Source organism: Galleria mellonella, unplaced genomic scaffold, assembly GCF_026898425.1.
Source record: "Galleria mellonella isolate WM207_F2 unplaced genomic scaffold, CSIRO_AGI_GalMel_v1 utg173, whole genome shotgun sequence".
NCBI lineage: Eukaryota > Metazoa > Arthropoda > Insecta > Lepidoptera > Pyralidae > Galleria > Galleria mellonella.
In genome coordinates, this window is record NW_026442016.1 from 3399360 (window position 1) to 3426865 (window position 27506).

General features: G+C 30.7%; 1 protein-coding gene across 1 annotated transcript; it reads left to right on the forward strand.

Annotated features, from left to right (window-relative positions):
- Positions 1-1178: 1178 nt before the first annotated feature.
- Positions 1179-22765, forward strand: LOC113515438 (ras-related and estrogen-regulated growth inhibitor-like protein). Its single transcript, XM_026899640.3, has 6 exons — positions 1179-1502; positions 15584-15640; positions 19040-19116; positions 19809-19990; positions 20370-20556; positions 20856-22765. Exons 1-6 carry the CDS (start codon positions 1439-1441, stop codon positions 20922-20924), a joined length of 636 nt encoding a protein of 211 aa, XP_026755441.1. The 5' UTR covers positions 1179-1438; the 3' UTR covers positions 20925-22765.
- Positions 22766-27506: the final 4741 nt, after the last annotated feature.

Sequence of the window (27506 nt, forward strand, 5' to 3'; positions counted from 1 at the left end):
CACATATGCATAACGATGACAAACATATCACGGTCAGGCCATCGACGTAGGCGATTAGAGTTCTCTAACAAAGAGCTTGTTAAAATTCTTCTATATCGAACCGCTTAGTTGCCTTATTAAAATCAAACAAAAGTATGGCATGTTTTTATTCTATTCCGTATCTATTATAGTTTTATTGTGCAAATTTAACAATAGCTTTGCTTATAAATATTTATACAGATTGTTGGAAAAGGGGATTTTCTAAGATAGTAGAGACTAGAAACAACCTCATGAGAATAAATACATATTAAATGCTCTGATATAAAACATATTAAATTGTTAAAGTTTTCTCAGTATTATTATAATAATTTAATTTATTTTTTAATTAAATGAGTTAATAAAAAAATTGCATTAATTTAAAAGCATTCATTTGCTCGTATATCCGGTCGTCTGTTCTTTATGATTTAAACTTTTTTTTATTGTTTTTTTGTCAATTTTCTAACATCTGTGTTGAGATTTTGCAAAGTAAGCCAGATAGATCTCTAATGTTTTAATGTCGATGTGCAGATCCGATGATGGGGTTAGAGAAATTATAATAGAATGCTTTACTATAAGTTAGTTGACGATGTTAATCGAGTCTGATCATAGAGCTTAAAGTTCATTACACAGAAGTTTATGTAAAGGTACGTAGGTGTATTTTTTATAAAGTATTTTTTACAATTATTTTATTATCTATCAGTTCTGGAACTTGTTAACAGTTTGTTATATCATACATTATGTCAAATATCGACACATATTTGAACGCTGGCATAGATTCACGTAGATTAAATGCGCCGTCTGCTCTGCTAACCCTAATATTTGCTGATAGAACCGTAACCAAGCACTTCATACTCTCTGTATTAATAAATCGCTGAGTTTATGATAAGATTACCGGCAAACGTTTAGAGGAACGTTTGTTAATAAGCTATTTTGTATTTAGACACTCGTCCAGATCTACGCAATTCGTATTTATGCAGTCGAATACCATCGCTTATTGGACCTAATTACCATTAAATGTCATTTGCCGGTAGCTTGGAACAGGATGGTCTCATAAAATGTGTGAAGCATGAGATACCGGCAAGTCTCTCGAGTCGGGGAGATAAGGCGAGCTAACTGGCAAGAGTGAACAAGTTGCACCGCAGAGTCCAGCTGTCGATTGACAAGACAACGTCAAATGCATCGAAACTGTCCTCGACGATAGTAAATAATTTATTAAAAATGTTCTCACTCCAATAGACATGTTCGAGTGCGCTTTGCGCCAATTGTGTTTGACGGCAGTCGCTCGCAAGCAGGTGCGTTGTGCGCGCGTGCGGTTATTCAACAACTGATAATAACAACGCGATTGTATACTCAGCGTCGAGTTACAAATAAACGGACTCAACCCGTAATCTTGCCCACTGTGCTGTGTACGACAGGACCAATGAAGATGACAGTGAATCGAATAAGAGTTGTGGTGCTGGGTAGCGCACGTTGCGGTAAATCGGGTAAGATTGTTAAAATAATTTTATTAATATAGCAGTCGGTACAAACTGTTTCCGCAATTTGATCTGCGTGATTTTGATTGTAAATTACTCCACGAAATGCATTATGTGGTATTCATTTTAAATTCTGCGTACCAACTACCAAGTTTCATTAGAATTTTTGGGGTCCATAAATGTATTTTATGCGTAATTTTTATGCGTAAGTTTTTGTTTCAAATGAGATTAAAAAAAAGTATCTCATTCATATTATATTTAGTAGACAAAATATATTTTGTACATTGTATTCTTTAGCGAGATATTGTAAATATAAATTCCAAAATTCAGCAAAACTGGTTTTTACATAACGCGTGTACAGACAGACAAGAATGTAAAAAAATGGTGTTGGCATGTTACAATTTTGTAAAAAGATTACTTTTATGTGATCTCGTTACAGTTTTATCGTAACAAATGTACTTATAGACATAAGTGTTTAATTTTGATTATTCTATTAATATTACAAATACAAACCCTTGTAACGATGATTTGACGGATGGGTGGATGGATGAATGTTTTTTACTGTTTCCAAACATTACTGAATGAATTTGAACTGAAATTTGGTACACGGGTAGATAGATAGATAGATAATTTATTTACATTACTTACAGCACACAAATTCCAATAAAAAAAATACAAATAATACACAGGAAAAGAGATAAAATAATGAAAATAAAAAAGCACAAATAAAAAAAAACAAAAACAAAATATATAAACTAACAATCTCCTTTCTTTCCCTTCCTTCATGCGTGTGCCATAGTAACACAAAATGGTCACAGCTCAGTTTATTGCTTTGCCCTTAAAAGAGCAAAACACTGATATTCTGCTGTGGCCAAGAGTCAGTCGCGAAACTCCTCATTAAAAATTTACAATAAAAAGAAATATAAATAAACTGCATTGTATGTGTCCATTATATTCGTCTTCATTTGATATTATATTCTAAATAAAAAAATAAATAACAGATACCATTAGATGAGGGGTAGTCAGTAAATTATACCCTAATTTAGAACATAGCATATTTTATATATTGATTCATGTGGATACAGCTAGTCACTAATAAAAATATATGTACATGCATACTTTTATTACATGGTTTAGATTAGGTTACCTTTACAATAAACGGGTTATGGTCAAATTAAAGATGCATCAATAACCGTGATTACAAATTTCTTTTTGTTTTGGAGTCGGACACAGAAATCAATTATCGCTAATGGCTTGAAAGAGCACCTTGATGTATTCCGTGAAGCCCCGAGGTAGTAATTAGGACTCTTAATTTAATTACTCTATAGTTTGGAGCTGTCTATTTTTATTCAACACACTAACCGTTCAACGGTGCTTATTAATTAACTGTCGTACACAAGCATGTGTTGTCGATTAGCTTATTTGATTTATAAGCAGCTCACGGCGAAAAATGATGAATTCTTTCTTAATATTATGTTACTAGTAATGAAATTTACTACTACTTAGTAATCCCGACTAATCCGTTAGCCTCTCTTTCAAGTTTGGCCTTTAAACATTCATTTTAATGATTGGCATCATCAAAAGTTGAATAGAGGTAAGAATATTATACTTTTTTATTTTCCAATTGTACCCAAGACATTATTTAGGATATATTGTTTATTTCTGTTTATTGTTATTAAGTATTTTTAATGACTAACGGTTTTCGTAATATGTTGCTTTCGTGCAAATAAGAAAAGGAACTTATTAAATTTTTTTTAATTTAGAATTTGACAGAAGAAAACAACGCTGCAGTTCTACCAAGATTATAATTGACAGTTTATATGTATATATATATATATATATATATATATATATATATATATATATATATATATATATATATAATTAAAGTATTTTACAATGCACTTTTAGGTTTCTGCATGTTATATGCAATTACGATTATTACGTTGTTTATTTTATCAGCTTTAATCTAAGTATCTATATAATAGACAGATTACTTGTGAATTATCTAATCAGTAGATAAGTACATATAGACTGATTGCGTGATTACTTTTTAATACAAAAAACAATTCAATCATTGTATCGAATTTGAAAACTCCTTTTTCTTGAAAGCTGTCACATTTAGATTAAATAATTGTGATACGACTGTGGCGCATAAATGAATGTCTGAGACGCAATTAGACAATTTCTAAATATAGGTACAAATACATACTACTTGCTGATACCAAAGACGTATTGTTCCTATTTTAAATTTGTATAATTAAATTGTATAACGTTTATATTTTTTTTAGTATTATGGTACTTACGATGGCAAACTAGTTGATGGCCCGTCTAATTGAAAGTAGTAACCATCGCCAATAGACATGAACATTAGAGAATATACTATAAATTTTTGGATTTATCTATTTCAAATTTATCATATTTAACATATGATAATTGGTTTTATTTACTTGTCTAGTTCTTTCTAATTTTTAATAATTAATAAAAAAAATATTAATATAATAAGTGCAATAGTTTTTTAATTGTTTGGATCTTTAGATTTTTATTACCCATGAACTTATTAATGAATTGTGTAAAAAGTACTATTTATATTAATAAATGGTACTTTTTACACACAGATGATATGTCCAGAGTTAAAATGAGTATATACTATTTTTATCATAGTTCATGTGGGATGTAGCTAGGACTTATTAATAACAGTTTGTTTATTAATAATTTATGTAATCTTTCAATACGTTAATAGAAAAGTAAAAATACATCAACATTTATAAAAGACCTGTATCAATCAGGATAATCTCAGGAAGATTATACCATCCTATCATTATTTATGATTAAAATTGTTAGGTTTACTTTAACTGAGATTAAGAGGACTTTGATGGAAAAGCGGTTGTAAGTTTATTATTTTATATTCATTGGTCAGTTATAATTTTAAAAATATATAGTTATTATTTTTAAGAATCCTGATTACCTAGTCTCTTAGACAAGAACACTGATAAAAAGTACATTTACAGATTTTTTGAAAATGAAGTAATTTAGTTGGCAAACATACTGGCGGCCCATTTCATAGAAAGTGGTAATCATCGCCTGTAGACAAACAGCACCATAGGCATCACAGAAAACACTGTAATGTCGACGGTGGCCCATGCGTTGTTTTTCCAAAGGATTAAGGTATTATACCTCCATACTCTATAACTTTTCAGCCATATTCCACCCATCCTTGAAACTGAAGCACATTTATGTGAGCAGAACTAATTCGCTGCAGAAACACTAATTGCACATAGATATCCCATCGTGACGACTTTTGTGCAAGAGGTGGTATTATTAAGTGACGATAAATTCTACATAAGACATATTTGCCTTCACTTAGGGTAAAAAGTATCCTATCTATTAATCTAGGTTATGGTCTATCAAATTTCATTGAAATCATTAGAGCAGTTTAATGTGATAGAGTAAATAACACCAATTACAAATTTCTATGTTCATAATATTGGTAGAATTAATTTTATCAAACCAACTCAGTTGATATTGTACCGATAAATATTGCACATCTACGATTAAGTCATTAGCACCGAGTCTCAACAACATCTCAATAATTGTAGTTATAGTAGATGATTTCATGGGGAACTCACGAGTCGGGAACGAATAGTCGGAATATTATTTTTTTACATTCTCTTTGTCCACAAGTTTAATACAATAACACACCTGGTATTTATCAGAAGTGTCACGCCTGATAATGCATCTGTGTCAACATGCGGAGGATTCCATGAACTCTTCTACATATATAACTATATTGTCATACACATATTTTGCTGAAGATATCATCAGTTACTCAAGCACTAAAAATTTTATGTATACCTAATTTATTTGCTAATTGCATTCTTTTCTATGTTATCACTTATATTTCAAGTTCATTCCAGAAGTTAATACATCTGTGTCAACACATGTAGTCATGAACAATTTCATGCATAATTACATGTTTTACTGAACATATCATTTGTTATTCAATTACTAGGAATTTCAATGTTTACCTAATTTATTTGCTAACTGCATTATTTTCCGTGCTATCACTTATATTGTTTCACGTTTGTTTATGAAATTACTTTATTTGTTCATTACATTCCTTGTATATCAGTTGAACAATTTGTCTATTGCCTTTGTGTAATTCACTATATCATTTCAAGCCTTTGTAGTCTTTGTATTTAGTACTTTAGTTTTGTTTATTGTATTATATTAATAATACAAGAACAAACAATTATTGGATGCAAGTGGCTCAGGACCGTTCCTTATGGCAGTCTATGAGGGAGGTCTATGTCCAGCAATGGATGGATTATGGCTGAAATGATGATGATGAAACAATTATTTCATACTAGATGTAAATTGAGATTTCGTTTGTTTTAATAAATGTTTTTTTTATTATGGTTTTTTTTTTATATAAAACTTTGTTATTCGAATAGCTATCTATAATTTTTTTCAATACTATCAACTACTCGAAGTACTAGTCGAATGCTGAGTTTGAAAGAATAGACAATTTAAATAATTGTATATTCTTTATATATTACTATCGCCTGTTGTGACATTTTGTATTTAAGACTAGATAAATTTACGAATAATCTGTAAATAATATTATATTATTTGTAAAATTGTGTAATATTTTGTATCATAAATAAATAATAAACAAATAAATAATTTCGTTATAATTATATGCAGCTTCAATGCTTTATATAATTATAACGAAATTCAATGCACGTGTTAAAAGAAATTGGTTATCAATTTCTTTTAATACGTGCTATTACTATTTACTTTTGAATAGCTAATCATATATTATTCATTTATTACTTCTTTTTATTTTTTTTTAAATATATTATAAATGAGATAGTATTGGACGTAGGTATTAAGATTATTAATAATGGTTAGTCGATTCAGATGTTAGCGATTTAAGATAAAAGCACAAATTATTATCTAGTGATTATAATAAATTACGCGAATAAACTAATTCTGGGCAAACAATTATCATACACACGACATTATTGCATTTATCTATAGATATAAAAAAAAAATAGTATTGCTATTGATAAAGGGCTTTACAGAATTTTTTTTTAATGGTTGAATGGTAATCCCGCCTGCGCTATCTGTATACTGGCGGAGCATCAGTGAGTGATGATAGGTGACAATGAAGTAGATCAGTTAGCCTATTATGATGAATTCAACAAGAATTAGCCATCATAGTTTCCTAGGGAATCACGTGGAGGTCGACCTGTTAGGGTATATTCTAATCTAATGGGCTAATAGAGCCCATATTAGAGCCTATCAGTTAGCAATGGGACTGTCAAACCCCTATTACTAACAATCCCTTCCCACCGAGCAAGTCTTACAGAAATGTTAGAACAATGTACCTACGCAGTAATGGACAATTAGTCATCGATGTAGAATAGAATTGCCATTAAATTGTTGCAATCACGACTAATCGGTTTAAATTCGTCGCGTACATCGGACACACCTACGCGATGCTTGCTTACGAAAATGCTTATGAAATAAGATCATCCTTAATTTTAAACAATAACAATTTGTGTATGTTTATTTATACGGGTATTGCAAATGAGATGACAACCAAACGAAAGTGTCTCAATCTACATAAATAGTATGAACATTGTGACATTTTTTTATTAACTTTTTTTTTATACTGAGAATGATAGACAAGTTGACGGCCCACCTGAGGAAAGTGGTAGTAATTAATTAGTATTTTTTAAACAATTTTTCTTACATCAATTTCTTTCGAAAATACTATATACAATTTTGTTTTCGTTAATAGTCTTAATTTTTTTTAATATTACGAGTACAACATATTATATTATAAAATTTATATCGAAGGAAAATTACACTATTCTGTGTACAAAGAAAATTTAGGCAGAGTCTTAGAAATTTTACTCAGAGTAAAAAATAGGCTCGCAAAGTACATGCGGTTTTTTTTTAAATTGGTAACTTTGCCTGAGCTATAAATATACGCATGCGTGGCATCAGTAAGAGATAATACGTGATGATGAAAGCAAGTCAATTAGCCCATCGCGACGAATTCGACAAGAATTAACCAAAATGGTTTCCAGGGGGAACCGCGTGGAGGTCTACCTAATAGGGTATATTATTAGCAGTGGCGCTATTAGACTCCATTACTAACAATCCCAATCTTGTACATGCGGCTGAGACATCTTTTTTTATCCACGTCTGTGTTGACGGCTCATTTCATAAAAAAAATTCAAACGACACAATCATAACTGCGACGTCACAATAACACAGATTATAATAATAGTTACTATATTGTTAGGTATACTGTCAAATGGCATCCTGTAAAACATTACCCCTTCTTAGAACTAACGCGTTGTTTTATATCAGAGATAGCACTTTACCTTTTACCACCGATACACAGCAACACAAGCGCTGTTACGTAATATTAGTGGAATTCCTATCAGAATTGGATTGAATAAATATATCAATATTAATTGATTTGATTGCATTTAATTGGCCAACGATTTCTGATTTATTAAATAAACCATTACCTGATGTTCTTAAAAGACCACTAGTCGACTACTACTTACTTTCATGAGCTTAACTAAAAGTTGTTGAGGAGTAGATGATAATTTGACAAATTAATGGAGGATGTGAAGGTATATAACTACTTAAAAGAATTCTGCAAACTTCTGTTGTGATATTATAATGTGTTATAATTGCTACACTACATGCTAATAATTTTAATGAAATAAATATATAGATTTATTATCGCTAGAACATAAATTATGTATTTTCATTTGATTTATAAAATAAAATCGAAATATTTGGAAGACACGTAGTGCTATATCATGAAGTAAAAGCCATGACTTTATAATTTATTAGTATTTATTTATATAGAATTAATTAATTACAGCACATTAGAATTGAATAAAATGAAACTAAATTAATGTAAATTTTAATACTGTCGCTTCAAGTCGTTTGCGGCATCTTATTTTTATGCAAACATTTTCATATCATATAATGTTCAATAGTCTTATTATAAGTTATAAAACAGTGGAATGCTACCATTTGATTTATTAATGGACCCGTTGTTGCAATAGAAAGTATAAACAATAACAGCGAAAGCTAAACATCGAGTGAAATTGATTTATAGAAGCGGTAGTCGGATGTCGTTTTGGGAAACACTCGAACACATTAACATAACAATTAAGAAATGTTAGATAACATTTGAGTGATGCCATCCATTGGATAACGATTATGTTGTACTTATACTTGAGTTTTATTTAACAACTCTATAAAATGTGTTAGATATATTTAAATCAGAATGTGACTTTTATAGCTGAGCTGTACTCGTATTAATAAATGATTGACTCACTTGAGTAATACGATCGACCTCCCACGCTATATGTATTTTTGTAATATTCATATTGATGTGTATTGCGGAAGATAAAAATATAAACAATATAGGCATTTTTTTAGACTTTGAGTAATCCATATAATTTGAGTGTCTGAAATACAAAAAGAGTAAACGTTTTACTTCTGATAATATTTAAACAAGTCCATTTATTTTGTATTTAGTACTTGAGTATTACAAATGTAAAAGTAGAACTTTTTGTTTTTACAATTTGAAACCATATAATATATCATAGTCTAAAGTATAGATTGACGTAATTTATGACGTTATAGAAAACTGGCAGAAATATCGACTTTTAAATATTAAAAAAAAAAATCACAATGAATTATTAATTGCATAATAAGGAAATTTGATTTTAAATCAAACAGAACTGGCACAGTAATAAACCTAAGCTTGGAGGTAAAATACGTTCTGATAGTGTAATGTTAGAAAGATTATTCGTTTTAGTAAGGCACCACTCATTATGCAATTACACAATAAAACAATCAATCACAGCTGACCGCACGTTGATTATGTGATTAAGTAGTTAACTTCACGTTTCGACCTACTCGTCAGCCGGCCCGAGGCATCTTCTGCCTCTGGCTTGTAAACAGTGTAATCACTGAATATTTTGTTAATACTCATCACAGTGTTATTAAGGTGAATAGCATTGAATGATAGAAATTAACATCAATTAGATTAAGAAATACTCAATTATTAATGAGGATCATCAGTCATTTTAAGTATCTTTGTTGAGGCAATCCTTTTAGTTCTGTTTTCTTTTTGTTTCGTCGATGACAAATAATCCAGGTACATTGAGTCACCTACTTGTAGATATAGAGCAGTGTTTCTCACTGGAGTTAATTATTTTAGTGTCGAGTAACTAGATCGGTGGGTATATTTATATTCTTTATTGTACTTGTAAATTATATAGACAAGACAGTTATGAATATTGTGGATTTGTTTTGAAAGGGATCTCTTCCAGTAAATACAATAAAGTAATAAAGGATATAGTTAGCGGCAACTAAAATGCACGAGTGCTGCATGAATGGCATGCAAGTAGATACTAATACATAAGTTATAACTAAATAGATAAATGAAATATTTATATAGGCACTAGTGATGCAACGATTACTGCTTTTATGAATACACCGACTATGAAATTCTGCATTTAATATTTATCAAAGGCTAAATGAAATTAAAAATGCATAGGTACGTAATAATATGTAATTTTATGATTAAAATACATTTGAAGTAAACTGTTACTACTAATAAGGAGTTAATAATATTGTAAATATAAATATTTGCATAGATTTTGGGAAAGACTTTTTTAATACGAAATTTGGTAAATTCAATATCACGTTGATATTCGTTGTAACACTAACAGGCGGTAATCAGTCCTTATCTTTCAGAATTTACTTTTTATTTAGAGATGGTAGATTTATATCATATTTTAGTCTTTTATTTTTATAGATATATATTATCAAATTGTTGACCACAGATCTTTTTGAGTAAAGTATTAATAAATCATTTAGCGTTGTAAACTCTATTTATAAAATACTTTATATATATATATATGGACGATCGACCTTGATTTTGTTCAGTAATGAAAATGCACTTAATCTATTACATAGGTATCTAATTTTATTTGAGATCACACTTGTATAGTGTCAATTATTCATCTTTCAAAAAAGGTGTATCATTGTCATGAAAATTAAAGATCGTTATGAAAACTTAAAATGTATTTTATAATGAACATTTCTTTGTTTAATATTATTAGATGAAATTTAGTTTTAGTATCATAGATTGAGAACGAGTAAATGTCAACTGCAGTTGTATTTATAGAGTGCGCGCGCGGCCACTCCGCATGCCGCCGTGTAGTGAGTCACTCGGTCAATCGTCTGCCGGGACACCCGCCTTTCCACGCTGATCTTACTCACGCATAAGCTACCGAATTATTCAATCTTACGACTCACACTCAAATAGCTATCGGATGAGTAGTAAATATAGTTGGAAATAAATGTTTGCTTACGTCCATTACTGAAGATGAACTGTATGGTACAAAAAATTAGAAATAAAGTAAACGTGAAGATAGACTGTAAAAAAGTTTTTGGCTACTAAATGATTATACTAGTTTCGTATACTGTGGTTATAATTTATAGAATTAAATATTCTTTTTTATTAACTGACTTTTTTGTTTCATGTTTTGTTCCTACCTACCTATGGAAATATAAACATTACAAAAACAAAAAAACAACCAAATACTCGTATGATAAGTATCATTTACTAACGTATATGTATTTTAATGTTCAGATTTTACACTTAATATGTGTTACTTACACATCAGTAATGGGCTAGAAAATGATAGTAAATTCACACCTTTCGTTTAATGTAAATTGACCTAAAAATCTAGATAATCACCATGTGTTATAAGATTTTGTAGATTTTTGGGTCATGCAAAGTCGAACTTTGCTTAAAAACATGTCACCTGCCAAAAGTTACAATTGCTGCGGTGAAATGCGAATTAACATTTAGATCTGTCAATACGTATTAACAAGTGAAAGTATGATAGAGAGAATCCTTTGAAATGTTGTCGATGTTAGTATACATTTTGATAAAGTTTTTAATATAGAGTGTAATAAAATTGTGAACGCTAATTAAATGAGAGACAGAAAAAGTTATACATTCAATTATATTGAATTTATGAAATGAAAAGACAGTAAAAATATAAAGTTAACATCCAATTAAGCATGGAAGAACAACAAGCATCGAATAAGACCAAGGTGCTAGCGTCGTGTCTTCGATCGTTTCGGCCGATGCTTTTAATTAACATTTAGCTTTTGCTACCATGCTCATTGGACGAACCGTTGATTTAATTCTCTTTCCTTACATCCCGTTATAGTTCTCGTTACGGTTCGTTCTGGAACTGAATTTTATTATACATTCGAGTTCCGATACCTCACAAGATTTTACCGGTGATATTGCTGGTTTTAACTTGTTAACTGTTTCTTTAGCTAATGAAGACGTAAAAGGTTTTTCTGTGTACAATAAGGAAGATATACTAGTTACTTAAGCTGTAACGTACTTTTAGACATTAATATATTCAGTACAATAGTAATATATAAGTTTACAATGTTGCATTATGTATGTTTATTCATTTTCTTTGTATCTTGCCAAACAGAATTCACTATGTATTTAGTAGGCAGTTAGTTCGAGGAAGTGCTGTACTTTTGTTACAACATCGTTCAACCTAGATTTATTTGTATAACTAATACATATTATCCGTCGGGATCGAGAGTGTTTTAGTGGATTACCTTGAACTGTCAGTATCAGCAGCAGTGAAAGTTCTCGTTAGTGTAATTGGTGTTTGAATTGAGTCGCGTGTTTATTTAGCATGTTTTGATAAGGATATGAGTTTTCCGATGCTGCAATATTTTACGAGTAATTCAAGTATTTAATTTTAATATTGCCTTCAGAAATTTTAGATTACAATATAGTATTTATGTTGAACTGTTTTATTATATCGAATTTTATTGTATTGAATCATATCATTATTTTCATGGCACATCATATAATATTTCTGATTGTACTTTAATAACACATTAAGTGTGTTTAGAAATAAATAGATTAAAGTAAACAAATATAGGCGTAAACAAGTTCAGTCTTAGCAGGACTTGTCTGTAGCATGGCCAAGTTTCTGGCAGTAATGATCAGGTAACGAGCCGAGCCATAAAAGGAAAGTGCGACAGCCTCGATAGATAACCGCAAAATTGCAATTAACACACATCGATTGTTTTGTACTGGTCCATTGAATTACCGTCTGTGAAAACATCAATACACCCCTGACCTTAGGCGAAACTTTAAATCAAACACCAAACTCGTTCTGAACACATAGACATTCTATTATGTAGGGAGATGGCCGTAAAGCAGAAGCTCGATAATAAATTTGATGAAATGACATGTTTATCGGCTTGCCATGAACTCATATTTTCCACGCCAGCAGATCAGGCGAACTACAATAAAATGGCAAAGCTGATGAGATGCGACGTAAAGATATCATTTCACGAACTATTCACTGCTTTATGATCAGCTATATTTCTTTGACAGGCCATTGGAACTAACAGAGTTTAGTTGGAAATTCCAACACGACTTTTCGACGGTTAATGTCAGATAACATAATATATTTCGTTTGGTATTTGATTGCATCGCTGCAAATATGGGAGATTTACGCCATGTCTGGATAAGCTTTGGATATAGCGATGTCAGAGTCTTATATGAAATATCTATTTTTAGAAATTTATACGAATGATATAATTCTATAAATCTTAAGTTAGTAAAACTTTTGTGTGATTAAGTAGAAAAACAAATCAACTACAATAGTTGTTGTGTTTATTCGTTTAAGTACCAAATAGTACTTTAGAACAATTGCTAATTAAATCGAGAACACTATTTCAAGATTTATGACCACTATAAAGTAATTGATCTTATCCACTTCGTTACGACAATAGCTTTGACAAGAAATACATTTTAAAACGGTGACACGACATTTGTCGGTAGTGTTTCGGTTGTGAAACAATTTACAGGCTTCTAATTCTAACAGTGTTGCTTACAGTTAATTATTTTAACTAACAAGATATTATTGTAAAATATAAATCGCCAATGAAATTGTTTATAATTAAAGTTTCCTACGTAACAGAAAAATAGAAAAGCAAAACAAGATTTAACAGTTATTAAATACTTTCATTGCTTGTTTTTGATTTTTCACATGGAATTAATCATTCGCTTTCGTCTTTTAATTACACCGTAGAATATAATATTTCATGGTTTTTGTAATTAGCTGTCAAAATACAATATTGCTTACATAATATTGGTTATAATGATAAGTTTTGACACGTATTATATAAAATGCACAATTTTATTTATCGATAGATAATAAATAAATAATAGTGGTTCTAGGTGAATCTTTGTAAAAAGTTAGACTATAAAAATGTTTGAATGTTATGATTATTATTATAGTAATGTTGGTTTCATGTAAATGAAGTTACGAGCAAAATATTAAATTACTTTATGTTCATACAGAACTAGCAGAGCTATGCGTAGTTATATATTCACTCATTTTATTTCTTTAGGGTATGAGTTATAATATTGACTACGTCACTATCATGCTATGTAGTAGGTACAAGGATACTTACAATGATCTCAGTTACTTTCATAATAAATAAAACATCCCTGCCAAGCGCGGCAACTACTGGCAACCCCCCCCCCCCCCCCCACTTTTTATAGGGAAGGCTTATATACATAGACATATATAGACAGTTAACGACTGATATGATGATGATGAATAGAACTTAAACCCAGGTGGGTTAGTGAGTTATATTTTGAATTCATTCTGTACTGTAATTATTGTGTTACATTTTGAAGATTGTTTATTGGTATCCTATATATGATACTGATGGGTTGTTACTGTCAACACTGACAGTTGATAATTGCCTTAAGTAGGAATAGATCATATTTTACGAAACATTCGAATCTAAATAATAATAAACTTTAATAATTTTAAAATGCTTTGATTAGACAACATAAAAAAAAGTTGGTGTTCATCAAAAATAAAGTTTTATTGCGTATCCATCGTCTAGTGTTTAATTGGACATTGATTACGATTCAACCATTACTGTTAATATATCTGTGGCCCTTTTGTCTGCTTTCCCTCTAATTGAGGCTTGTAGTTATAAATTCATTCAGGGATACAACTTTTGTAACACCTCTTACCGATTAGTTGCTAATTGCTGCTTTCTCTGTGTTACCAACTTGTATTTCATTTGCTCAGATGTCTTTTATCGAGCTAGATAAAACGTAAACTATAGTGTAATCCGTAGCTTTCTATATGATTATATTTTATAGCTATAGGTTATGGATTATCGAAACGGCTACAATGTATGGCTACTAGGTAAATTAATTATGTACCGATCCACTATACCACTTATGTAGCACATAGTTTTGTTTTCGTTGTTGCATTTCAAAAACTTTCATTTATTATTCTTTATATATTTTTTTCTTTATTTGAGCTTCTTTTTACTTTGCTGATTCTTGGATAACCCGCAACCGCAACCTGTCTCCATCTTTAATGTTAAATGAACATTGATTGAATATGACATCTGGTACAAAACAAAGAATACGTTTATATGCTGCCAAAACAGCTTCACCAATCGTAAAGAATTTAGGATTTTGCATGTATCGTAATTGCATGTAAAATTCTAGTTTCTTCTGTATACATATTTAATATAGAAAAGCACATAAGCCACTTTTTTTCTCTATATATTTACACTCAGTAGATAGTGTCAGGTAGCATATTTTTTGGTTTTGATAATATATTATGCCGATGATTAATGATTTTTAAACAACAACTGTTCGGAAAGTTGTTACTTTCTTTCCCCAAAAACGGGGAGAAAGTATGTTTTACTTAAATTTAAAGTAGTAGACGGCAATATTGTCTCTAAAATCTATTATCTACTAAGCTATTACAGCGGGATGAAATGTTGAAAGAAATTCATCAATAATAAGTTATTGATTGAGGTAACAAAAATTAGATTAGATTATTAAAAGTTGACAGTTATTTTGATTCTTATTTTGATTTTCAGTGAATAACGATATTAAATGAATTTTATGATACTCAAATTGTTTTTTCTTGTTCCAGCTGTGGTGGTTCGTTATTTAACGAAACGATACATCGGGGAATATAGTTCGACAGGCGGTGAGTGTATTTTATTGGTGATATTTTTTTGCGATATTTACGTTATGATAGCCTCGTTGATATGAAAGTATGTTAGTGTGTTGTCATCGTTTTAAGTAAACCAGGAAAATAATCAAGTTTAGAGAGCTCGTATAGATTAGGTTTATTGACATATATCAATATATGACCGATTACACGTATCGATGACCTGCATAGTGCAGGACTAGTCTTGTTTAGATTCTTAGTAAGGTCAGTTAAGGATTTTGAGAGGGAAAATTCTAAATACGTATCTATACTAAGCTATTTAGCCTGCATGGGAATAGCACAATTCATAATTATGGTAGTAGGCTGTCGGCATGTGGTCTCGGCATAGAATGGGCCACCCATACTTTTCCCGTGGGTGTTGTAAAAGACGACTAAGGGACAGCGAGGGATGAGCAGTAGCGTCCCTTTTATAACGTCACTAAAGCCTAACTGTGGTTGCCAATCCGCCTGTTAAGTTTAAAGGCAATCCTCCAAAGGAGAGGCTTACGTTTAGCAGTAGACAGTTAACGATTGATAACGATGATCTTAATAATAATATTTCGTTAAGGTAACGTTAGGCTTTAGTCTGGATTACCATATGTTTGTTACCATTTTTACAATTTAAAATTTATATGTACTTTTTGATACGAATCATTATCATTAAATGATGTCGTTAACTGTTCACTGCTGAAAATAGGCCTTCCTCATAAGAGTGTCATGCTTGTAGTTGCCACGCTTGGCAGCGGATTGGCAACCATAGTTAGGCTTTTGGAAATGTTTTAAGAGAGACACTGCTACCCAGCTTTCGTTCTCCCTTAGTCGCCTTTTACGACAGCCATGGGAAAAAAAGGGGTGGCCTATTTTATGTCGGGACTATACAGCAAGGCTTTGACACTAATAAAGGAGTTTTTTTGTTCATTTTGCTTGAAAAAAGTTTACTGAAACTAATGCAAAATTAATTGTTAGTATCTCGATAATAAAATATGCAAGAATATTAATTTCTAAATATTAAAATACATGATTAAAACACATACACAATACAAAAATACTTGTAAAGCCCTTTGTGAGGGCCTATCAAATGCCAAGTGTTGAGTGCCAATATTCGGTTTATTTCGATATTGGCAAGCTAAGAGGAAGCCAAGGCTGGCCCGCGGCGCCGGAGCCGGTGATTCGCGGACGTCGACCTTTGATAGCATATGCATGTGAAAACAGAATAAAATAATACTGTAAATGGTAATGGATGTGGCATAGGCTTTAGTTGGTTTTTACTAATAAATAAAGGTAGAAACAAGTTATTTCATGGTGCCTAATTAGGTCAACTAATTGTAGTGAAACCTCGTATATGTAGCCGTGTATTGATGAACAACATACCCTATTTTTTATCCTGGTCAATTAATATAGCTTGGTGATTTGCATGAAGTCAGTTTGTAAACGCACAATTAGAAATTATAAAATATAAATCTATCTATAATTATGAAATTTTATAAAGATATTAATATTTATCCGTCAACTTAGTATAAATAGCTCTTAACCTAATATCATCTCTACTTGTTTTATCATTTTGTTTTGCACAGTCGTGCTATTAGGGTATACTGAAAATAGAAGAAATATTGCTTCGAAGAAACTACTTGTAATGTTTTAATCCCATTTTTTTGCCATAAATTCGGGTCGACTAATTGAGGAAAACATTTTTACATAGAAATGTTTTGGATAATGGTAGGTTCAGAGTTAGGTTGGTTAAATAATATATTTTGCAGCAGAATCTATATTTTCTGTAGGTACTATTTTAAATCTACAATGTTTTCATTCTCCACACTTACATACGTCAGTAAATGTAATGTCTTTCATAGATATTATCTTAAACTTATAGTTTTATTTTAATATTAAAAAAAAAAAACTAAACTATGAAACAATTTGCACGTAATAAATAGTATTCTTGTAGAACCAGTGCAAAAAAAAAAACACGTACCTAACTAGATAAACAAACAAACGTACGCTATAAATATTAACAAATGTCAAAGTATCAAACATCTGTTATAGCTTAACAGTCATTATGTATATTTACATAAAACTTTTAACGTAAAGACATGGCTAATTTACTGTTACACTGTGATATACTTGCAATCGTTTTCAGTTTTCATTATTGGTAAGCATTTGAAAACATTGAGTCACTGGCTCGACGCTATAAACAGCGCATCCACATCTGTTCTGTATCGAACTTGTTTGTAACATCCACTAAATGAACAACAACTGAATAATACGAGTACAAGTAGATGTTTGTTGGTATAGTGATCCACTTTATATTTTAGAAGCTGTTGAATAAAATGTTACTTACTAGGATACTACTAAAAATAATACTGCTATTGAAAAATATTTATACTTGACAATTTATTCTACTTTCTTTATATAGATTTTTACTATTTATTTATCGAGCAATAATTACTGGATTTGTATTAATGTTTTATAAAAATCGTGCAAACCAGTAATCGATGACTTTTGATTTAATGTTAACATCCATACAAATTAATATTATAAATTAAGAAAGGTAAATTTATTGATATTTTTATATAAAAATATCAATAAATTAATAAATAATAATTATAAAAATAGTAAAAATATATAACACGTACCTAACGTGTCAGTCAAATAATTCATAACCTTTTTGTGGTATACAGAAATAAACTTTCAATATTTAAAAAAAATGCTTCTCTTTTAATTTACAAATGCAGAACTTCGGAGTTTTAGCTGTTTATGCTGTTTAATTTCAACCGACCAAAAATTTAATCATTTACATATAATAGTAATTATGATATATTAAATCTGAATGGCCTAAAGTAATCGATAAATAAATATTAGAACGATAAACTTATTAAATGTCAATAAGATGGTGACATATTGATCGTAGAGGTAACCTAGAAGCGTGTGAGTGACATAGTATCTTTGAAAGTTGATATGAACGAGGTCTAATCGATGCATTATATTTATTGATTATAATTGTATTGAATACTGAATCGGTTGTATCCATTCAAATTGTTGACAAATTATTATGATTATTGAAAAATTTCGGTCTTTTTAACCTTATCTATGAGTATGAGAAGAGAGAAGACAGAATAGGTTTTATGACTATAGAATTATTTTTTTAGGAATGTTAATTTAATTATTTTATTTACCTGGTTCATAAGTTAGGATATTCTATCTTGAGCAACCAGACAATGAATAATTGAGTCGTTTATTAATAGTACCTTATGGCAGAATCCAGACTATTTAATTCTAAGTCAATTACAAAAGTTCGTTTGTTAAATAGGTCTGACTGAGAATAAAATTTGAAATCTTGTTGCCGAGAAGCAACGTGGCTATCACTGCACTCCAAATCACGTCAAATTATTGTTTTTCTAGATTTCCGGTATCAACATCGGGTGGCATTCGATGGAGTCACATCAGAAGTAGAAGTTTTGGATACATGCGGATGTGCAGTAAGTACAATTTTGATTGATGTGATTATTTCATATTTTCTCGAGTTTTTGCTATATGGGTCGATTACCTATCATATCATCCAGTGGGATATGACGATAAGGTCAGAGATAATCTCATAGATTCATAAACAGTCTATTCACATTGTAGTGGTGCAAATTGTAATATTCATGTAAGAAAAACAGGATAGTAATAACTAATTCTCATTTTCCGTTGACTGAATTCGATTTCTATAATAGATATGTCATTGTCTTGATCTGGACGCCGATGAGCTTTTATAAATAGATATATGAATGGATAAGAAATTATTCTAAATTGTAAAATACATTATTGTAGCCACTTATGATTAGTAAAATGATAGATTTTTTTAATTAAAAATATGAGTTTGGAAGAGAGACACTCAAGCATGCAGTTCACCGAATGTTATATAAACTTTTAATGTAGCCCATCTATATTAGCACGACAAGAGTTGCCGATGCGTTACTGACCTTTTACAAAAATCTTTTTTCACTAAGGTCCCGTGTCGAATTTGTCTGTAAAGAAAAGTTTAAAGAATTAAAAGTTAATGTTCGATTTCATCTAAGTTCGAGAAATTAAATAGAAACCGTCATAACATCATTATTCATTTTACGACATCTCCGGTTTAAGCCGGTTTATATCTTAAATGTATAGTAATAATTCGTATGTTCTATAGAAACGCGGTTGCCTAGCGGAACATCTACGATGGGGCGATGCATTTGCTATCGTGTATTCAGTGTGTGACCGGAGGTCATTTGCCGCTGCCGCTGAGCTGCTTGCTCTACTGGAGAGGACCAGGTTGCCAGGCTGTACCGCCGTCACATTGCTGGGAAATAAAAGGGACTTAGAGCATGCAAGGTAGATACTAAACTTATTGCAATTGTCAGAGAACATTATTTAATGCTTACTGGTAAGAAACTATAATACAATACGAATATAATAAAATAGATAATATAAATTTTAAAACGAATAATAGTATATATTAAAAAGAGGTAGAATAAAGAGATAACCTCTGCTTATAGCAGTATTAGATCATAAGTTCGAGTCTTAGTCAATATTAGATTGAATATGTACGTCAGTACGTCACCTTTCTGTACACTTTGTATATAAGAAACCAGATTTAAAATATGGATAAAGTGTGTTTTAAAATTATTTTTAAAGAGAAACGTTTAGTTTCTCCGACATGTGTAAGTGAAAAATATTCCTATAATTAAACGATTTTAATTTCTTTACATAGAGTTGTCAAAGCAGAAGAGGGCCAGGAATTATCGCTACGGTTCGGATGTCAATTCTATGAGGTGTCTGCGGCTGAATCGTCCGCAGGTGCGGCGCTCGCTTTTCAAGCATTGCTCCGTGAGGCGCGCGCTATAGCACTGCTGTTACCAACACCTCGACGGAAACTAGCCGCTTACTCTGTCTCGAAGGTAAAAGGCTCACTGTTAATTATAGTAAGAATCTAATATCCATGATGCGGCTATTAGTAAATGAGCGGATTTTAACTGTGAATAATTTATGTTATCCTGGTAGACTGAATGGTTAGCCAAACCTGTATTTAACGACGCAGCATTTCATTATTTCACTCTGACTGCAGTTATGGTCAATTCTATAGTGATATTTATCACTGTTTTAGCTTAATTATTTTGTGTTAATTATAATTATCATAATTTTGTAATGTGATTTATTTATTTGTTTATTTATTTATCTTTATTTGTTTGCCACCCAGGTAATCGGCTCAATTCTTGGACTAAGCAATAAGAGTGTGAGGAAGAAACGGCCATCACTCAGCATATGATGCGTTTTCGTACAAGTTTTGGATCCGTTTGTTTACTCCGTGGTGGAGTTTTCATTTTTTTTTTATAGCATCAGTAAGGTGTTCTTACTTACATTTGATGCATGATGAGATATGAGCAGGCAGAAATGGTCTAAAAGGGGAAAGAGTTTGTGGTGTCTAAATATTGTCTTGTAGGCAGGTTGCTGGATTGTGTTTACAGATTGTATTATCAATGACGTTTTTATTCGCCTAATGTTTTTGTTTTGAAATGATTATTTTTAAGAAAGTTTTTGTTTATAATTTGTAGTGTACCATTATTTTATCCTTTACTCTTTCAAAATGGCGTCGCAGTGCAATGCAATTTTTTTTTGTCAATGCGTAAATAGTGCGACTGAAGATGGTTAAGTACTTGTAATAATTTTTGATACTTCTAGTTGTAGTAGTTATTACTTTTAGCATTCACAAAACAATGACGATTTAAATTATAGACTGATTTTTTATAAGTACTTATCTTTTTTTTCACAAAGATTCGTTAAGAAGATAAAAGTGTAGTAGAATGTCATTGTGGTGATATATAGTTATAAGTAGATTAATTATTCAAGTTCTTTTATCTTCAGGTTTTATTATATTGTAGATTTTCTAGTATATATAAATATTTGAAAAGTATATAACATATATGTTATATTTGGTTGCTTTTTTCAAGAAACAAAATATATCTAAAGTGTGTTCAATTTCCTAATATTTTTATGTAATAACAGAAAGTAGTGTTTTTTTATTAAGTTTCTATAAAAGTTTCAATAAAAGATACATATATCTGTTCGACTTTTGTATATCCATAGCTAATTTAAACTAAGATCGATCTTGAAAAATGTATGACGTATGATTAATGATGAACGATTAATGAGGCACTCGTACTTAAATTAACTGTACATATTAAGTGTACTATAAATTCAAGTAATATGAAATAAGTTGGCGAAATTTTAAGATATTTCTTATTTTGTCACGTTTAGTTGTTGATCAAATGGTAGTTAGTCGATTTTTATACTGATGTTACTGTATACCATAAAGAAAGATTGATTACAAAACTTTCCGTTTAATTTATTTGTTTATTTTAAATTATTTTTATTACAAAGTTTCTGTAAAGTCAAGTTTGATTTTTTTTTCATTTGAATTGTCACGATGAGTAGTTTACTTGACAATTGATTTGTGTCAGATAAAGAGTAGAACTTAAATATTATCATAATATTTATGTATAAAAATTTCTTTTTGAATAAAATTATAAAATGTGATATAATAAAACTTTTTTTACAATTAAATTTAAAAATGTTTAAAAGTCATTTATGAAGTATCTCTTTAAAGAGATAAGATTGCCCTAAATAGATTATTGTAAATTGGAGGCCTTAATTAATAATAGTCTGTTAATGAAATATAATAAGTATACATATGATGTCGTGTTTAAAAATATACTGCAAACTTTTTTATTTATTAATTGTGCATGACTGCACCTGCGGTTTGCTGAAAAAGGCACGTATCATCAAAGACTCCATAAGGATATTTGGTTTTATTAATTTATAGGGAAGTAGAAAAAAGTACTAAAAACATGAAATTGTTTGTATTATTTGTAATAAATTTACTGCTGTAACCTTTTGAAGGAAACAATAAAGAGTCAATCAATCTATAAAAACTTAAATTTACTTATATAAAACTGTTAGTTAGATAAACTTGACAAAGTCCTCGTATTTGTAACCATTTTTAAATACTACACATTTATAAATTTTGTGCCATTATAATACATAATCTTGTTAAGTTTTCTACATTATGTATTTGTAATCTTTGTACATAAATAAATATTTTAAAACCAATTTACATGTTCTTATTTAACATGTCCATTAGGTATATGTTAATAAACTAGGCTGTTGCAAGTGGAATGCACTCTTAGTTACTTTTCCCTTCCGTTTCCCATATTTTAAGTAAGTACTGAAAGTAATATTAAATACTTGTTAGTAATGTGTCATTAGATAGTTCCTAACAAATATAAAATAGTTTCAACATTTTCTTGCAAACATTAGTATGGCCAAATAGGATTTGTTTTGTAATTAGAAATGGTAAATAAGCAGACGCTACAAATAAAATGTAATAATCGTTGTCTATACATCTATGCCTATTTGTATGTTATCCATAGCAGCATGGATATCACAGAATATGTAGTATATTGTTCGAAAAGCCCTTTGTGAATTGTTACGAGAAGGAAAGCCAGTCAGTACCTCGAGACAAGATAAGAACTTTTTACGTAGGAGCTCTATATACTCAAGGAGCGCACTTAGTCTCCAAAAATGGTAATATATTAGGAGTCTACAGTATTTATTGTGATGTTTAGTTAGGAACTTAGACATCCAGAATTAGATTATCACCACCAAAAAACACCAACAAGCTAGCTTCTTGTCTACATATTACCGCCTTGAAGAGTTACACAAAGTTCTACCAATGTGGATGCATTTATGAAAATCAAAATATAGGATAGTTTCAACTCGATATGCTTTGTGTGAATATTACTTTTATTTTTGCCAATTTTGAGCTGATTTTGATAATTCTGTTTGCATGTTAGAAATAAATTATTACATTAATGCATCATGTAACTCTAAGTTTCTAATACAGCAGGTGCAAATGTATATTTACATTTACATATATAGATAGACCTGTAGTCAATATTTTCTAGTCAGCTACATAAGTTTATCTAAACGCAGGCAGTTACAAGCACCTACTAGACTGGGGCTTCGGTCACCCTGCTCAAACAAGCATAAATTTCAACAAATGTTTCTGGCTTGGCACTTAGACAGCTATAATGGTAAGTTACAAGTACATCGACGCCTTTCACCATCTAATAAAGATCCACTTTTCTATCAACAACCAGTGGATTCTTGTATTGAAGCGAAACATGGCGTAACTAGAATTTAGTACATGGTTATATGGTGAAAAATTGCGCTTAATTATAATTTTTATGGCGAATAAATTGATGCTGAACAGACAATCCCAGTATTCTTGTATGTAAGAATATACGACATGTTTATTAAGATGCCATTATATTTTTTATTAGTTATATCCCGCAGCTCTACCCGCGTAAATTAGTATATAAAGTATTCTATATGCTAAGTCAGGATATAATTTAATCGTGTACCAAAATTTAATTCAAATTTATTCAGTAGTTTTTACGTGAAAGGGTAACAAACATCCATTCTTACCTCCATCGTTACAAATCTTCGCATTTATTATATTAATAGGATATTATTTATAAAAAATATTATATATAACATAATTACTAAACTTTTTCAGTATGATTTATTATTTTGTTGATTATACTATATAAATAGACAGCAAATAATTTGCATGCTCATTTAGTTACATTTTTAAGATGCATAATAGTAAGAGGTATTTTATTAAAATTCAAAGAAAATATAGACAAAATTATACATGTTAAATATTTTTTTTTTTTATACAACTTAGAATGGCAAACAAGCTGACGGCCCACTTGATGGAAAGTGGTAACCGTCGCCTATAGACATGAGCAGTACCATGGACATAACAGAGTATACTGTTTCGCCAATGATACTCCCCATGCGGTGCCATTCCTGAGGACTCAGGTGTTATTCCTCTGTACCCAGTAAATTCACGCCATATCCCACCCTTCAAACCGAAACACAGCCATGCAAACACAACTGCTTCACGGTTGAAACACGAGTGGGACAGAGGTACCCAAGCAATCGACTTTTGTACAAAGTCTCCCTCTGGTTATTATTACTAGTTTATTATATATATATATTTACATTATTATAATTAGTTTCTTTTTTAAGTTGATTTTAATAAACAATTATTTTTATTAGATTAAAACTGAGGTCCCTTTAAATGCTTCTTATTTTCAATTAAAATAAGTAACAGAGAAACTCTTTCAATTTAAAGCTCATTATTTACTTACTCTTTTACTTTAACCTAATATATCAAATTGTGCGAGCTCTAAAACTACTACAATAAATTAAGTATACGTCTTATAAGCAAATGCAATGTTTAATGCAAATGCAGGATTGCAGTAGGGGCCTTCTTAATTAAGCTAGATCTTCACCTTACACCCACGTTTGCACGCAAGTGTGTAACCTTTTATGGGAATTTAACATACACGCTCATCTAGTATAGGTCCCTGATCCCGATATTTCCAAGTATCTATCACGGTTCTGTAATTAGCATTTAGTTCTTTCATGTCTATCCTGACAGGTAATGAAAGGGGCATTTATCACTTGCGTAGTCTCATTGAGGCTGTAGCCGAGACGTCGGTTGAATACTACGTAATTTAAATCCCTTCTTGTTAAGATCTTGTAGGTTTCCTATCGATCGTTATGGATTAGCAGGTTTTAATATTTTTATCAGTATTCTGTTAATGTTTGTAATAAACTAGCTATAATTTGTGATCGATGCAAACTTCTTACGATCCGTTTAGTTAAATTAAAATAAATCATTATGTCTTTATTGCATGTTCATGCATTTACAATGTAATATAGATATATGTATGTTGTTATGGTTTGCCGAATAACGTCGCGTATCATAAATTAAAGCCTCGTACAGGTCATCGACCCTTATTCAGCGTATTAAATCTTGCTACTGGTTTTGAGACAAAAAAAATAAATTAATGTAATATAGACGTTTATGTAAATATCGAGGAAATAAGCATTTTATTCGTAACTTTTTCATTTATAAATGTTTATCCTAATGTTATAGATCTATTAGATAATTAATTTATATATTGATTAGATATGTATTACAAGAATCCACACAAGTAGTGTTATATAGTAATATCTTATCTATGTTTATAGATTATTAAGTAGTGGCGGTGAAAAACTTAGCTATATTTTACACATTAAATCAATAATCTTTAAAATTATGTTTTAATTTTTTCAACGCATGGGGGGTATCATGGGTGAAACAATATACTCTGTTATGTCCATGGTACTGCTCATGTCTATAGGCGACGGTTACCACTTTCCATCAGGTGGGCCGTCAGCTTGTTTGCCATTCTAAGTTGTATAAAAAAATATTATTCTTTTATTTATTTTTAGGAGAACATAACAGCCTCATTCAATCAATAGATAGTAAAATTACATTTACCATATGTTCAGCTATAACTTTTCACATTTGCGTAATTATACAATCGATTGGTTTTTTTATATGAAAAATAATAATAGTAATAAATTTTGTTAAGACACTGTCAGCTTAATTTGTAATAATAAAATGAAAACAACATAAAGTATAACAACATTATTAAAATAGTCAATTTAGTAAAGCAGACCCAAAGAATGACTTTATAACATGAATATAATCGTAAAAATTTCAACCGAGAAACCCACTTTACTTGATTATTAATATTCAATTTAATAATTATTTCTCCTTCAAAATTTTAATGTACATAAATATATATTTAGTACTTGCAAATTACGTGTAAATAAAGGTTATTTTAATTTATTCTACTAAATATTGGATGTTTATTCTTCAATATTGTCCTCATCTCAGCCATTATCCGTCCACTGTTTATTTTTTATGGGTGAAAATGGATTGGTAACCCCACCCGCGCTATTGGTATGCACCGACGAGGCACTAGTGGAAGATGATAGGTGAGAATGAATGCAGGTTAGTTGGCCCACCATGATGAATTCGACAAGAATTAAACATGATAGTTTCCAGGGGGAACTGCGTGGAGGTCAACCTGAGACGGTATATTGCCAGTAATGGGGCTATTAGACCCCATTACTAACAAGCCCTTTCCCCCCGTCCACTGTTTATTCCTCAGTCACACTCAAATGGCTGAATAGATTTGTATTAGATTTACAATCATCACTATATCAATTGTTAACTATTCACTCTTGAACTTAGGCCTTCGTCTAGAGGGGTTTTGCTAGTAGTTGCCATGCTTGACTGGCGGGTTGGCAATCGCAATAAGGCTTTGGTGATGTTTTAAGAGGGACACTGCGGCCCATTTGGCCATCATTAAATTAAATTACTTTAGTCATCTATTACGACATTTATAGGAAAGGGAGGGGGGTGGGGTAAACCGTGTGGTCCTGGCATTTCTATGTCGAGACCACGCGGTTTACGGTTTACAGCTTTAAACTTACAATAGCAAGTGTAATCATTACCTTTCTGCCCTTGTCCCAATTATTTGGGGTTGGCGTAATATATTTTTCTCTTCTATTTATCTCTATTCGTAATCGTTTCCTAATTTACTTTCATTCTGACCATATCATTTTTTTAGTGAATTCATGTTTTTTGTCTTCCCCTACCCATAGTTTAACCTAAAAATAATTAATAAAAAGTAAGTAATGGACACATTTTCTTGTACATCAAAATCCTTGTTTTAAGTTACTCGCATAGATCATGTCATTTAGTAAGAAAATATGGTAGAGACATTATCAATGATTAGTACTAATAACGGCACTGGAGAAACTCGGCGGAGGCATCAACCTTGTGCAAGATAAAATGGCGCCTAGCATGACGGCGCTTAGGTTCAGTCCACACTACATATTGATAGTGTTATCTGATTACCGATAATATAATGTAAGAAAT

What these genes read in the sequence shown, in the direction of transcription:
- LOC113515438 (XM_026899640.3), top strand. Translation starts at nt 1,439, where the DNA reads ATGAAGATGACAGTGAATCGAATAAGAGTTGTGGTGCTGGGTAGCGCA. An exon ending in TGGATACATGCGGATGTGCA is followed by an intron (nt 19,117 to 19,808) that starts GTAAGTACAATT and finishes TATGTTCTATAG; the next exon opens with AAACGCGGTTGCCTAGCGGA. An exon ending in CCGCTTACTCTGTCTCGAAG is followed by an intron (nt 20,557 to 20,855) that starts GTAAAAGGCTCA and finishes TTTGCCACCCAG; the next exon opens with GTAATCGGCTCAATTCTTGG.